At 40.9% G+C, this 15,780-nt stretch overlaps 2 protein-coding genes across 4 annotated transcripts; both read right to left on the bottom strand.

Moving 5' to 3' along the window:
- Nucleotides 1–883: 883 nt before the first annotated feature.
- Nucleotides 884–2,813, bottom strand: LOC135633089 (glucan endo-1,3-beta-glucosidase 4-like). Of its 3 annotated transcripts, XM_065142165.1 has the most exons (6): nucleotides 2,620–2,809; nucleotides 2,307–2,415; nucleotides 1,880–2,236; nucleotides 1,514–1,541; nucleotides 1,182–1,423; nucleotides 884–1,070 (listed from the first exon to the last, which is right to left on the bottom strand). In XM_065142165.1, the coding sequence occupies exons 2-5, from the start codon at nucleotides 2,371–2,373 to the stop codon at nucleotides 1,228–1,230; spliced, it is 648 nt and encodes a 215-aa protein (XP_064998237.1). In that variant the 5' UTR covers nucleotides 2,374–2,415; nucleotides 2,620–2,809; the 3' UTR covers nucleotides 884–1,070; nucleotides 1,182–1,227. The 3 variants fall into 3 exon arrangements, with proteins under 3 accessions (XP_064998237.1, XP_064998238.1, XP_064998236.1); XM_065142166.1 differs by having other exon boundaries at nucleotides 884–1,423; nucleotides 1,873–2,236; nucleotides 2,620–2,813; XM_065142164.1 differs by having other exon boundaries at nucleotides 884–1,423; nucleotides 2,620–2,808.
- A 3,089-nt stretch (nucleotides 2,814–5,902) lies between these two features.
- Nucleotides 5,903–7,857, bottom strand: LOC103979899 (uncharacterized). Its single transcript, XM_009396153.3, has 3 exons — nucleotides 7,515–7,857; nucleotides 7,096–7,434; nucleotides 5,903–6,550 (listed from the first exon to the last, which is right to left on the bottom strand). The coding sequence occupies exons 1-3, from the start codon at nucleotides 7,716–7,718 to the stop codon at nucleotides 6,035–6,037; spliced, it is 1,059 nt and encodes a 352-aa protein (XP_009394428.2). The 5' UTR covers nucleotides 7,719–7,857; the 3' UTR covers nucleotides 5,903–6,034.
- Nucleotides 7,858–15,780: the final 7,923 nt, after the last annotated feature.

Consider the following 15,780-nt stretch of genomic DNA (forward strand, 5'->3'; position numbering starts at 1 on the left):
CGCTGTGTGATTGGCGATTTTGGATGTGATCTCAGATCAAAGACTTTGTCGCCTCCTCAGTCGTCAAAAGAGAAGGAAAAGGAAAAGGCAAAGGCAAAAGAAGAATATGATTGCGTTGGCTGTGCTTTCAAGAATCAAAGACAAGAGTAATGGTCAATGGATTGCTTCCAGGAGTCGGATGGACCATGTCTCCTCATATAATAATGATCATCACATTCTTTATCAATCCATACATTACTGGCAGCTGCTCCAACACTGATTGAGACATTAGCACCGGCAGGTCCAGCCTTCCTTCGATTTGAAAACTATTTAATATTAGGATTTAGTTATGGGCGAATTTATGAAAAAAAATCTTTTTATTTTTTAAAAAAATTCAATTGATATCCTAATTTAAAATTTCTTCCAGAATATTTTTTAAAATAATAATATTACCTATATTGGCCACCGCCCAACACCGCTATCCTTGTCCGACCCCTTACTTTCGTAAACTGTATTAGTTTTGGTTAGACTTGTCCTCGTGCTTCTTATCCTCATCATTTTCGTCCACGAAACAAGCAATTGTTGGCCTCCATTGTCATAACTCTCCTTACCCTATGCGTTTTGTGTGAATTTTTTAAAACTATAAATTTTTTTCAAAAATTCATATTTTTTATATTTTATTGATATTAATTTTTTTTGTTTCAAAGTGAACCAAAACTTTAATAAAACAGTAGTGACATGATGTATTAAACATATACATGTCCAAAGTGATTAGACTGTTTCGAAATTGTAATGATTCCACAACTGAAATTATAACTATTTGGAATCGGTTTGATTCAAATTCTATTTTTTACGATATCAAAATCGTCGATTCTAAAATCATTATCATGTGAACATTTAAGACTGAAGTTAACATGTAAGAATCTATTGATATGTACTAAGTATAAGAATCGAAGTTGATGAGAAGGACAAGGCTGCATCAGTAATGGCTCCAACACTCGTTGGACAGAGGTAGCATCACGGTTGTCTTCCATTAACAAGCAAGATAGCAATCCTTTTCTTCCACCTCACCTGATCAGCTCTCCAGTGTTCTACTAACATGAAACACGAACACACAGCAGGTGGTAACATACATCATATTTGAAGAAAGATATACAGAAAAACGAAAAAGAAGTATTCAGAATGAAAAAGACGTTCCCCACTTTGTTCATGTTGTTTCTGTCGAATCACCATGAATCATACCAAGGTTTACATGCCGCACCGGAAAGAGCACAGCAAGGGGAGCAAACATGCCACCACTTGGAGAGCACGCGATGCGGAAGAAGCTCTATCGATGTTTGAGCCAAGAGGGACGTAATTGTTACTGCCGGGCGATCCACCACTGCTCGGAGTGGTAGTCGGACTCGGGCTTGTGGTCGTGTTGGTGTTCGTGGTCCCTCCCGCACTGTCCTTCCAAACGAATACCATTAAGGAGAAATCATAGGAGTTTAAGGCAGGATAAGTTTGCAGGCATATTCTGCGACACAGTACTCACCTTCCAGTGAAGATGCATGAGCCATGGCCTGCACAACCCGATCGATTAGCTTAGGATTTGTAGGAGGAAAGCACTTGTAATGGAACTGCAAGCAAAACACTACAAGTTCTGCTGTGTGTGTTATGAGTTCCTTGGGTCATTGATTGATAGCAGATCATTCTTACCTGTCCAACCTATCTTAATATTACTATAACAGTGATGATGATGATGATGATGATGGTGAAGAATACCATCCACAGACGGACTCTATAATCAGTGCCTCAGTTATCTCACACATTAAATATGTCATGCAGCAGCTCAGCTCCACGAGATCATTGTTCTCGAAAGAAACCAGAGGAAGGTAGATTCACAGAACAAACCGCTTACTAGGATCACTGGTGGTCGTCATGGCCGTGTTGTTGAAGGAGCAGGATCCTCCGCTTGCTCTTGTTCTTTGGTAGTAGTCATTGTAGGCATAGGAAGCCAAGGCAGTCAGGTTATTGGGTTCATAGCAAGGCTGCCCTGGCTGTATCGCAGTGCAGTTTGCAGCGCCCGGTCCGCAAGCCCAATCCAATCCATTCCTCAGTGCGTTCGCGTCAGCACTGGGAATCGCCACACAGAACACCAGACCTGATGCACTCATGGTGTCGGCTAGACTCGCAAAGCCCATCAGCACTCTGCTCCTGGGTTGCAGATCCTTGCCGCAGACAGCAGCAGTAGCTGCTCTGCTCTGTTTTGTCGTCCCTGAATCGTTGAGCACTCGTGAGTTGGATTTCCGTCGAGAGGAAGAGCAGATGATAAGTGCCTATTTCACCTGTATCATCCGAGAGGACAAAGACGAGAAGCATCATGCAGCTCTGCCATCTTTTTGGCAACAACATGTCGTCAAGCTTCACGATTTATCTCGATAGGTTGGGATGTAGCTGTAGATACACGCAAGTACAAATATATGACCCATAAGAACATACCAAATGCCAAATAACAAGGTTTTATCTAAGAACACAGTGATGATCCATCGATCGACTGCAGAAACAAAAGCTAAAGCCAGCTGAATTCGTCTATCAGATACCGAGTAAACAAACAACATCGTTAGTAGAAGATGAGGAACTCCTGGCGAGAGACAGTACCTGAATCAGTCAACAGGCTCCTTACCCCTCCAGAGAGAGAGAGAGAGAGAGTGAGAGAGAAGGAAGTCTCGAGGTGTTACAAGTTGGAAACTGTGGAATTTGTGAGAGGGCTTCGAGATTGAAGCTGTGGATCTATAGAAAAGCAGACTGCTATCTTTGAAAGGAGTATGATGGAGAAATATTCTTGCAATTATAGCGATCTCTGCTTCACATACATAAATACACACTATGATACGTTATGTGGATTATAGTAATAATGTTGTCACAAGTAATGATACATAATACTCATTGGCTCACCCCCCACCTAATGTTGATGGCACAGCAAGTCAACCACGGAACCATCTCATTGTATTCAACCAATGTGCCTCTTCTTCTTCTATGATGTTATGTGCTTTGTTGTATTATTGTGCAAAGCGATAGAGACAAGAGGGAGGCCGTATTGATTGATGACTACATGTTTTGATGGGCTCATTTCGTCCATTTTGAATCACAATCTTACGTCCGAGCTTGATTTTTTTTTTCCCCCCTTGATATAAAGATGTTGTTATCAATAGTCAATATCTCCACCAAACATCTCAAGACCATATTGTTCTTGATCATCTAAATTCTAATAGCTTAGCATCATCTTAAGTAAGCCTTATTCGATGTGTCATCATTAACAAAGTCCTGATTTCTTCCTATTGGTTTATGTTTATTAGGATAGATTTTTGTTGTCCGATGTGTTAGCGACTTAAAACCAACCTAAGTCGAGTGTTCGACCTAATCGCAAGTGGGAGGGTTATTGACTTAAGTCATGAAGGCATCCATTGAATTGTCAAACATTACATTTATTGCATATAGACTCGTGTGTTAATACGATGAAAATATTCTAGTTGATATGTTGAGATGATTGGACTATAGAGATGGCATCGAGTCGATGCTGATATGGATATTTTTCTCATATATCCATGTAAAATTTGAAAATAACATTGATAAATTTAGCCTGATTACGGTTCAATGCAGAGTTGAATTGTCCTAATCCAATCAGGTTTATATACACCTAACAGGCTCAATTTGAGTTCATTTGGTTGACCCAATGTAACTTGTTTGACTCTAACCATTGGACGCACCTAATCGAGTCAAGATCGTATTCTCTCGACTCATCGACAAACCTAATTGAGTCAAAGAAAATGCATCAGCACTAGAGTGATATCAATTCGATAAGTATGTTGAGGGATAGTGCTGGTGGTAGATTTGTAATGGTTGATCAACCCGACTCGATTTAAATCCGACTTGCACTAGGAGCCTTTAAAGTCATCTGAAGCATCTCAGGATACATGATATAGTGTGTTAATATGTATAAAGATATTTGTCGAGTGAGGTTTTTAATATAATTCATTCGATACTTAAGTTAGACTCTCGTTGTGAGTTACGTAAAATTAAGAGAGAACGATAGTATCTTGTTAATTTTTGAATATTTTTTATTTAATTTTTGCTAATGTAGTGAGATGTCGATTGATGACTTTTATCTTTTTTTGATCAGAGACAAATATTTTTCCGATGAAAATGAAACATCAAACCATGTTTTAATTTTTTTTTAAATAATTCCTTTCAACGAATATGTAAGCAATAAATTTAATTCCATTATTAAAGTTAAAAAAGGCCTTGAATTAGATGGATCATTAACTAGTGTTAAAATGTAAAATAAACATCAAACGGTTTACCGATCCTTATTATGGAGTTGTAACAATCTATCTATTAAATGACTCTTAATGACACTAAACATCATACGAATCGTACACTATAATCTTTATGAATTCCATGTCAAACGTTTGTGAAGGAAGCCTTACCTCATCTTCGTTACTTCACTAAAACCTATTAACTATCTTTAATTAAATTGGGAGCCAAATTAGCTTTGAAACTTAAAATTACATTAAAAAAATTATATCCAAATTAAATTCCCAATCTCTTACGATTTTGTCTCAAAAGCCACTCAATCAACCACCTAAGAATTCCCGATGCGATGCGATATTTTATTTTCTAAGTTCGATTTTTATGTATTACTAACTTGAGTATCGAAGAATCCTTAGAACTAACTTTGAAGTCGATAGTAGAATTGGACCCAACTGGACTCAAATCTTGTTCATGCAACTATTACCATATAAATGTCATTGAAAGATCTAACTGGCGTTCATGCACGCACTGCTACAGGAGTTGTCCTCTCTGCTTCGTTGGCCTTTTAATTAACAGCAGATTTCTAAATTCTTTCTCATTTTCCAACTACTACACAAAAATATTACTACAACAGTTCTTATGATCTTGTTTTTTGGCTTTCAATTTAAAGGATAATTTTATACCCAATATCTTTCTTATTTAGTCATTCTCAATTCTATCGAGAATTCTTGACTTTTTTTTTAATATAAAAGATAAGTGACGAAGATAAATTTCGATTCGGTTGTGGTTTAGAACACTCAATTTAACTCATTTTGTTTAAAAGATTGGGTAATAAAATTGTAATAATATGTTTTTTTGTTCATGCAAATAGCACAAAAATACAAGTTGTTTCCTTTAATTCTGTAGGAGATTCCTTAACCCAACACTGCTGCTCTTATTATGGTCATGTGGTTAGGTTAAAGTGTCTGCAAGACAGGAGGAGGACTACCTCTGGGGTGCATGTGGGAGAGGCTTCTGCATGACCTCCATGATTGATTGATAGATAGATCAAAGGCAAGACTTGCAGATGCTTTGGAGGGGACAACCCCTCCCACCATGTGCTTCCTCCCCTTTTCCATCTTTTGGGCACTCTGTGCTTCATGCATGACACTGAGATCTATTGCCCCCATGGCTGAGTGAGGTCACACCTGACACTACAGGTTCCATTACCATATTATCATAACACAGGTGGTCTTCTACCTTTCGCTTCAGCCATGTTGGAGATGAAGCATGAAGTCCACCAGCAACACCCAAAAAGAAGCCCATGTGGTGGTAGCATCGATTTATATAGATAGCTACTGCCGCACTACGAGTTTACAGCCCAGTCTTCGTCTGCAGAGAGGGAGTAGAGGCGTGGCTGCTTACTTTGTCATGTGAATCCAATAATGTCGTATGATGTGAGCAGAGACTTCTCTAATGCCAAAAACATCATTTGATTCCCCACAGAGATGCTGCATTGCAAGCTCAATCTTAGTCATGCTTGCCTATGACAAGGGCAGACAATGCCATATGATGCAATCAGAGAGGAGACATTTCTAGTGCGAGAAAGAAGAGAAGCAGACAGAACTGCTTTGCTCGAGAGACTATGAGCTCAATGAACACATCAGAGTATATATATATATATATATACATAAGAACTGGAATCCATTATTGGAGAACATGATTTTTACATGGAATGTAATAGCTCTTCCTACGTGAGCTGTAGAGAAACTGAGGTGATCGGCTAGTGATCTCTGATGGCGATGTCGTAGAAGCAGCTCCGCCGCACCTCCTCTGGCGGAATGAAGCAGTCGGCGGCGAGGCCGGGCACGTTGAAGAGCACGTCGTCGATGGTCCACCTCTCCTCCATCTGCGTCGACACCCGGTGCTCCCTCACGCCCAACCCAAACCTCAGCAGGTTCGCCACCGACCGGCCGGAATGGGCGATCATGAGGCCGTCGACGCGCCGGTAGTCCTCCATGCACGACGCCATGGTCGTCTCCCAGTACATGGCCTCCGCCCCTGGCGACTGGATCCGCGTCAGCTGCGAGTCCTCGAGCCTCACCAGCAGCCCGCTGCGCTGGCTGAAGAACCCCAGCATCCGGTGCTTGATGATCTCCGCCGTGCTGTCGCTCCAGCTCGACAGCACCGAGTCGTCGACCACCAACTCCAGCACGAAGCACTCCTCGTCCCCGATGTGCTTCTCTCCGATGTGTTGCGCGGGGGAGAAGACGGCTGCGATCGTTTCGGGGTCCAGACCCTGTCGTACTCGATCAGCATCCAAAAAAGAACACAATTGCAAGCTCTCAATGCATGTATTTATGGCGATGTAGGAGAAGACAGAGCAAGTTCGACCACATTGACAATGATAATGTAAAGCTGAATTGTGAAATGGAGATCATAGATATGCTATAAAGGACCTTATAATCTGTCAAAATCTTTTATCGGCTAAGCTAATCAGACATACATTTCAGCTCATAACCTTATAATATGTCAGAATCTTTGATCATTTTCACTTTTTATCATATGAAAAAGCCAATGGAAGGAAGACCAGTAGGAGGATACTGATCTTGCAATGCGTTGTGGGACAAAAGGGGAGACATTTCACGTGCCAACTACTGATCAATCAAAAGCCATTCAATCATAGAATGAGAGGGTGGACCAGACATTCCCCCTGAAAGCAGTCAGAGCTCAAACGAGGAGGCAAGCATGTGGAGGCCAAGAGGAAGAAGAAGCAGACGAGGAAAAAGGTTGAACGATCATAAAGAGAAGGAACTTTAAGCTTATGCTGTCCGGTCCACTTGCCTGCAGGGCTCGCCGGAGGGGGCGGACCCCGCCGCGAGCGGCGTGAGCCCCGAGCCATGGCGTGCGGCGCCAGGCCACCTTCCCGTCGCTGCCCGCGGCGATCTGATGGCCGGAGACCGCGAACTCCACCAGCCACATGTCGGGGACCATCTGCCACACGACGAAGCAGCCCTTGTGGTGGCCCTTGGAGGCCGAGCCCGACGAGCTCACCCCGTGCTCCTGAGCCATCTCCATCCGCACCCTCCCGGACGCGTACATGCTCTTGGCCGTCCTCTCCCTCTTGGAGCACCCCGTGGTCGCCCGGAACTGCTGAATTATGTATTGAGCGGACGACGCCACCTGCATGCGACACGACAAATCGCAGAACATGAGATCGGAGGCAACACCGATGACCAGACGGCTAAGGGTCGTGCTCTGACGTCGCGAGGCTGTTTCGGGGAGACGGAGAGGGGGGAGAGGGGGCAGCCGAGGACGCTGAGGAGGATCTTTAGGTCGTTCCTCTTGTTGGATAGCATGGGCAGGTGGCTCTTGATCCAGTTGTGGAAGGAGTGGATTCTCCTGGCCGTGCTCCTGGACTCCTCCTCGCTGATGGGCTCCTCCGAGAGCGGAGCAAGACGAGCCATTCTCCTACCGACCGCTCTCCTTGGTGCCCTTTCTGTCTTTCCTTCTCCGCGAGAAGAAGGGAAAGGGTGCAGGGGGTTGTTAAAACAGGAATGCGATGGCTGACACACACAGTGACTGCACCTTGTACTCCTCGTCGCAAGCTTTAGTTATATATGGGGAGCGAGAGAGAGAGAGATGGGAAGTGGTCCATGGCATGGTTCTTGCTTTGGGGAGAGATCTGTGAGCTGAGAGGGTAGGGGGTGGGTTGGTGGGGCAGCATCGGGCTGATATGAATAAAGAGGGGGCTTTTAAGGCAGGCAAAGGCGGTAGTGGTGGTGGCGTTGGGCGAGGGGTCCAAATCTTCCTTAGGTAGTAATGGGCGTGCGAGCTCGGTGTTGGCGTTCGGTGAAATCTAGACGGATGGAGATCATTTGTCCTCTAGCTGCTGCTTCACAGGGAAGGAAAGGAAAAGGCACCGAGAGAGAGAGAGAGAGAGAGAGAGAGAGAGAGATGATGGAATCTGCTGCTTTTGCGGGAGAGGAGGAAGAACATGTGGGCGAACGGAGGAAGGAGACAACGGCGATTCGGCTGACTGTTGTTTTAGCAGGCGATGTCCGATGGAAAATATCGGAGCGATGCGAGCTTTTCTTGCAATTATAATTCATTTTTACGAGAAATCTGAAGCCATTTCAAAGCTATATATATATATATATATATACATTAGAAACATAAAATATTATTAATTTAAAAATAATATGATGATGAAAATATTAAAAGTATTATAAAATTATTGAAGTAATTTTATAACTAAAGTTAGCTGATTTAAACCATAGTTAGTCACCGGAATTCTTTCAGGCGTATATATATATATATATATATATATGTGGAGAATATTAATATCTTAGGAGGTATGTGCAAAGAAAAAAAAGGAGTTAGTAATTAAAGAGATATAAATGTTGTGTTAAATCTTGTTAGGCAAATGCACCGTTAACAAACTTTGAAATGATGATTATGTGAGATATCCTTCTAAAGACTTCCGTAACTTAATAATGCTTATATATTTTTATCCTTAGATAAGATAAATTTAGGCTTAGATTTTTCTATGAAGTGAATCTATCATAAAATATCATGACTAACATATCAGTTGTTAACGCAGATATACCGTGGCTGATGAGTCAGTACGACTTGGTTCATGGGTTGATGTCGGGAGATTTATGTTGGCTGAGTTGGACGTCGAGGTCGACCGGACCCTCGCGACGGGGTGTTGATCAGCATTCCTCGGTCTGTCGATCCGGGCATCGTTTATGATGAGCCATGACTTTTTCGTCTCCGGGGTGGTTGGCAACTCTTCCTCGTATGCTGGATGGCGATTCCCAGGTTGAGACGTTCGCCGCTCGCATGTGGTCGTCCACCTGCAAAAAAATGGCCCTTGCCGGGTGATCCCCGACTTCCGACTAACAAATCATCGTGGGGTGAATTGTTTTTTTGTGTCTCCCTCCTCTTGACTGGAGGTCGGCCAAGGGTTTTATACTATTGCACGGGGGTCGATAGTGTGTGGGCGTTGACCCTCGAGGGGCGGGACTAGAGTTCTGACCGACCCCTGTGTTTGGGATGTAAGGAGCAACGTCAGACGACATCGCCCGAGCTCTCAGAACGGGCTAGGTGGAACAGCTTCTCAATACAATTCTGACTTAGCTGACTTAGCGTGTGGCGTTAGCGGTGATGTGTCCGAGGTTCCAAAACATATCTTATCATCAGTGACAAAAAAATACTAATTCAATAAGATACGATTGATATTTCGACTCACAAATATCGATCCTTAATATGTAGAATCTAAAGTAAGCTTATATTTTTCAGATTTAGTACACCTGAATGTATCACAATTCATAATATTCTCTAGGATAAAAATTAATCCCTTACTACTCTCCATGACAATATAAAAGATCTCAGGTACTTTATAAAAAATGATCACCACTCCTTATCAACTTAAATAATTTGGATTACTCCTTCTCAATCATTTACTAATTTAAGCGTAAGAGGAACGAATACTAATTTAAACATCGGACGGACGAACCTAGGTAAGTCTCTTCAACGCACGATTTTGCTAATGCCATTATCTGAACATAATTGGATCGAAGTTACCCTATACGTTAACCCGTACTAAGATTTCACTACTTTTATTATTATTATTATTATTTTGTTGATCTTTTTGTTTATTTATCCCTTTTAATTTAGATGACGGCTCTAAATATTGATGTAAAGGCCCAAAAAACAAATATCTAATCACCAGTGAAATATTGAAATGGGAACATATCCTAACATTGATGTCGAGCTATGAATTGTTTGTATAAATAGGTAAGTTTGGTGATAAATCATCCTTAAGAAAAGAAAAATATCAATGAATGAAGTTTCATTTACAAGTAGGTGTAAAACGCTTTGCATCTTTAGGCCACGTTACGTCCTTTCATGGAATAAATGTCATGCTTAGGTTTACGGAAGCTGTCGGATGAGAATGACTACGAAATCCTTCAGCAACATATCATTTAATTTGAGTTAGATATGAATGATTCACAAATATTTTTTTAATCGACAAATTTTTTTTATTTTATAAATACTCTTAGAATTTTACGAAAGATAATTATCTTAGTTTCGTATATGAAATTTATATAGATATACAATTTACCTTTTCTTCGTAATATAATAGATGCGTGAAGTTTAAGTGGATGAGTGAGCGTATTATACGCTATTTAATGTAATATTTTTTTTTTGCTTTTTAGAAACTTATATCATATAAGTTAAGTAGTTGTTAACTCTATTGACATAATCTTTTGTATTTTTTCATATCAATTCAATCCTTTATTTTCAAACCAATTTAGTTTATTTTTTGTTCGAAAACGTTGCAAAATCTAGAATAATTTTAATTTAATTTTTAAGATTGTTCTAAGAGGAAAGAAAATGTAAATATGAGAAATATAAAAGACATCATATTAACATTTTCAATGAAGATCACAAATCTTAATCGAAGATTTCAGCGATTCATTTTTACAAAAGATGAGAGCCTATCGATCAAGAATATTATATTCTCAAATTTAAAGAGGAGATAATATATTTAATTTGATGTAATTATTTTATCTTTTTTTTTTATATATTTTATCATTAGATTTAGAGTATATATATAAAGAGGTCTAGTGTTCCCCATTTTATGTCTATTGTTCACTTCTTGAGTTAAATGGAGTCAAATAGTTTATTCGGATTTTTTTCTTATTATCTTTTTATTGTTATCCTTCTTTCATTCTTTTTATTTGTTTATTATAAAAAATTCATACTAGTTGTTCTATATTATATTTGGTATTAGATATTTTAATTTAGTGAATATGCATTCTATTATCATTATTTTTTTTAATAAAAGATAAGTGACGAAGACAAGATTCGATTTTATGATAAATTGTTATCGGTAACATCTTACTATTACCAATATCATTGCTAGTATCATTATATTACCTAATGATATCATTAACATTAACATTACCAATATCAACGTCAATTCCAATACTACTAACACTATCAATATTATTACCAATATCATTATTATCATTATTATTATCATTATCAATACTATTATTATTATCGTGTATCGGAAGAGATATCGAATACTCAATTTTTAATAAGAAGGCTTGATACATCGATACCGTACCAATGTTTAAGGTATACAAATAATTAAAATTAACATTAAGATTTAGAAAGTTGCATGTGAAAGTCCCAATCGATATTATCATCTTAATAGATGAAAGTATATCCGCACTACTTACAAGTTAATTAAATTGGAAATCCATTTATAATGATGGAGCAAATGTGGGCAACAAATCTCGGACGTTAACAAATCATCATCCGACTCTCACATCTTTATCGTGAGTTGATTTGTTTCTTTCACGGTTAAACTCTTCTTCACGTCTAAATCTCCATCATTCATTCATGAAACACCCAAGTCTACCATATCGATCGATCGACTCTCATATCTTAACCATTGCATCAGAGTTTCCAAGAGAAGCTTCAACGAGTGTGCGAGCAACTCTCACATCTCATTCACATCGATTTGCGTCCGAGCAAGACGAAGCAAATGCAAGACTTTGACTTGCATCTCACCCACACGAGAGAGAAGCTTCGATGAATGTGCACACCTCAGACGCCCAACACGAAGCAAATGCAAGACTTTGACTTGCATCTCACCCACATAAGAGAGAAGCTTCGATGAATGTGCACACCTCGTCCGCTTATAGATAACTTCTCCACAAGCTTACGCTACTTGGAAGATTAAGATGGAGATTACGGTGTCGAGACCCATCATGGAAGACTCGCCTCTTCCATTCCATTCACATCAAACCATAGTCATGAGAAACCCATACTTTCCAACGCCGAAAAGAAAAGGATGTAAATGACATTTTGTATAGCTGTTTACATATTTAAATAATAAAATTTTACTTAAAAAAATATATATTATTGTATAGTTCTATGGGATTTGGTGTGAATCTATCCAAATTCGATTAGAAAATGTCCAAAATCATCTAAAAATATTAAAACCAATAAAATTACCTTTGATGTTATATTTCTTCTCATAAATAAACTGTTTTATACTCCACTGAAGAATCAACCTACAAATGTATCAGATTTTGACTTTAGAAAATCAAATATGACTTAAAAACTATATATATATATATATATATATATATATATATATATATATATATATATATATATATATATATATATATATATTGTTGGTGAATTTTTATGCATTAGCTGAGGAGTCAGCATGATTTGATCCGATCCCGAACGTGTAAGGTCGCCCACGCAAAGACTTGGGAGGCAAGGTTGTGTGTCCGATCGAGTTAAACTATGAGCGAAGAGTCTTGTTATTGGTTTCTTCGTCGTCGGCCCCTACACACAAGTCGAGGTCGGGAGGAGGATTTCTCGACTCGACCCTTTCGAAGCTCAAGTTAATGTTAAGTGGAATGAGAGCGAGTGGAGTGTGCCGAAAAAAAGTCCTCCTTGGTGCTGGCCAGGTGGTGGGTTTTTATACTTACACACGAAGATCGATTGTACCCCATATGTTAATGATCGTCAATCCCTTAAGCGGTCGGCCCATGCCTCTGTGCATGGAGAATGGTCGACCTGTATGGATCGATGTCGAGCGAGCGGTGTCGTCCTGTGCATTTCGGAGCGGCTCTCTACTCGACGATGTCGTTTTGAACCTTGCAGCTTTGTGCCCGACGGTACCGCTTGTATAGCCTTGTACAGGTTGGGAGGATGGTCCCGTTATCTGAGTCACTAACGTGATTCGCCACATCGTCTTTTAAGTTTCGCATCGTTGTGGCTGTAAAAGGACGTCAAATTGTGTCCTATCATATATATATATATATATATATATATACCCAAAGAGGCCTCGTCTCCAACCTTACACCTTCACCTTTCTTTTCTCTCGAGTGCTCTCGATCAATGGCTGCGATTGGTAGCGACGGACGTGTCGCCTCAAAGCGTGTCATAATGCTCGTGACCTTACTTCTCGGCTCCTGCCGTGTCGGCCATGGCTCTGGCGATGAGGCTCATGTCGGCTGCATAGAGAGCGAGAGGAGAGCTCTCCTTGCCATCAAATCCGATATGCACGGCCCCGACGATCGGTTCTCTTCATGGACCGGCGACGACTGCTGCGGGTGGAGAGGCGTGGCCTGCGACGACGCCACCGGCCATGTCACCAAGCTCGACCTCCGCTACCGCTACACGTACAGCATGGAAGACGAGTATTACACTCTGAAAACGATGGACGGGAGCAAGGTAAATCCTTCTTTGCAACGACTGAAGCATCTCAAGTATTTGGATCTGAGCATGATATCTTCGCCGGTGCATTTGGAATATCTCAACCTATCTCATGCCATGTTCGATGGACCGATTCCTCCTCGATTCGGGAACCTCTCCAACCTCCGCTATCTCGACCTTCAGGGATGGTATGGTTATTATCATCTACGCGTCGATGATCTCGAGTGGCTCACCCGCATTCCTTCTTTAAAGTATCTTGATATGAGCCAAGTCAACCTCTCCAACGCAACCAATTGGCTTTACACTATAAATTCCATTCCCAAACTCCGAGTGTTATATGCTTGAGCGATGCAAACCTGCCATCTGTTCCGTCTCCTTTGCCCCCTTTTAATCTGACAGCCATGGCTAGGTTGGATCTGTCTAAGAATTATAACATCATGGCAACCATGCTAAGATGGCTCTCCAACGCCACCAGCCTCGAGTACCTTGATCTTTCTGGCTGTGGGAGTCTCACTGTCGAGCCGCCACAGGTTGCTCTTGGGGCTCTCATAAATCTAAAGGGATTGGATCTGGAGACATTAAACTTGTTCGACAATAGTGTTGCCGGACAACTACCGGAGACGATGGGGTAGTAATTTATCCGGTCAGCTACCGACGGCAATGGGTGACCTATGCAATTTGATCTTGTTAGATTTGTCCCACAATAATATTGCTGAAGAGCTAACCGATCTATTACGTGGTTTGTCTACTTGCTCGCAAGTATCGTCTTTATTATCTTTATTCACGAAGGATAACAATTTGAGCGGGATTATTCCTTCGAGTATGAGCCAATTATCTCAGTTACAATATCTATTCCTCTCCTCAAACTCGTTGGCTGGTAATATTACCGAAGCACACTTTTCGAATCTCACAAAGCTATTCGAGTTCGCAATAGTTTCCAACTCCTTGAATGTGATCCTATCAAATGATCGGCTCCCTCCTTTTAGTAGTGTCTTCTTTATTGATATGAGCTCTTGTCGTCATATAGGAGCCAAATTTCCTGATTGGATTAAGACTCAACATAGTCTTTATCTATTTGGAGTTGGACTCTCAGGTAGCCTCCCGGCTTGGTTTTCGGATTTTGACCTGAGCTCCAACAATTTGACCGGTTGATTACCTTCTGCTCCTCAATTCATGTTGGATCTCTCTGATAACTTATTTGTCGGACCTATTTCGTCGAGCTTCTCACAAACCTCGGATCTCTATTTGTTATCTTTGTCTCGTAACTAAATCGATGGTGGTCTGACTCCCTTCTTTTGCAATATGCTTTCACTTTAAGTCCTCGATCTATCTTACAATCTCCCAACCTATCTACAATCTTTACATTTGAATAATAACAATCTATCCGGAAAAATTCCGTCGTTTCTGAAGCATTGCAAACAATTAATTACTCTTGATTTTGGTGACAATGAATTGTCCGGAAAAATTCCAACATGGATGGGAAGAAGCCTCCCATCGTTGAAAGTTCTTTCTCTGAGGTCGAACTTACTATATGGTGCCATCCCGACGAACATAGCGAATCTCACTTCTCTTCAAGTTTTGGATCTTTCTTCCAACGATCTAATCGGCGGTCTGCCATCATCTCTAGGAAATTTCGGTGCCATGGTGGAGATACAGAACGACAGCAGGTCAGTGCTTCATGTCGTCAACTATTACTACGGCGAGAGCATCTACATAACCACTAAAGGGGAATTTGTCGATTACACCGAGTGTTCTTCCGCTGGTGACATGCATAGACTTGTCCGGTAATCATCTCTCCGGTGAAATCCCAAAAGAACTGACTAAGCTTCTCGGATTGCGTTTCCTGAACTTATCCAAGAATCATTTGACGGGGAGGATTCCAGAAAATATTGGTGACTTGAAACAATTGGAATCACTTGACTTATCGATGAACAGACTCACGGGGAGGATACCTTCCAGCTTTTCTGCAATGTATTTCCTGGTTCGTTTGAATCTATCTCACAATGATTTGTCAGGAAAAATACCAACGGGTAGTCAATTGTCCACCTTCGACTCATGGACATATGCGGGTAACAACAAAGACCTCTGTGGTACGCCACTGCCAGATTGCCCTGTGTATGGAAGTCCACCTGATGCCAGAGTCGAACAAGAAGAAGAAGATGATGAGAAGATCGAAAGGTTATTGGAGTATACCGGTATCGTGGTGGGATTTGTGGTCGGCTTCTGGTTCTCTGTTGGCACACTCATCCTGAAGCAGGGCATCAGAGTTGC

The sequence above is a fragment of the Musa acuminata genome, chromosome BXJ3-3 (assembly GCF_036884655.1).
Source record: "Musa acuminata AAA Group cultivar baxijiao chromosome BXJ3-3, Cavendish_Baxijiao_AAA, whole genome shotgun sequence".
NCBI lineage: Eukaryota > Viridiplantae > Streptophyta > Magnoliopsida > Zingiberales > Musaceae > Musa > Musa acuminata.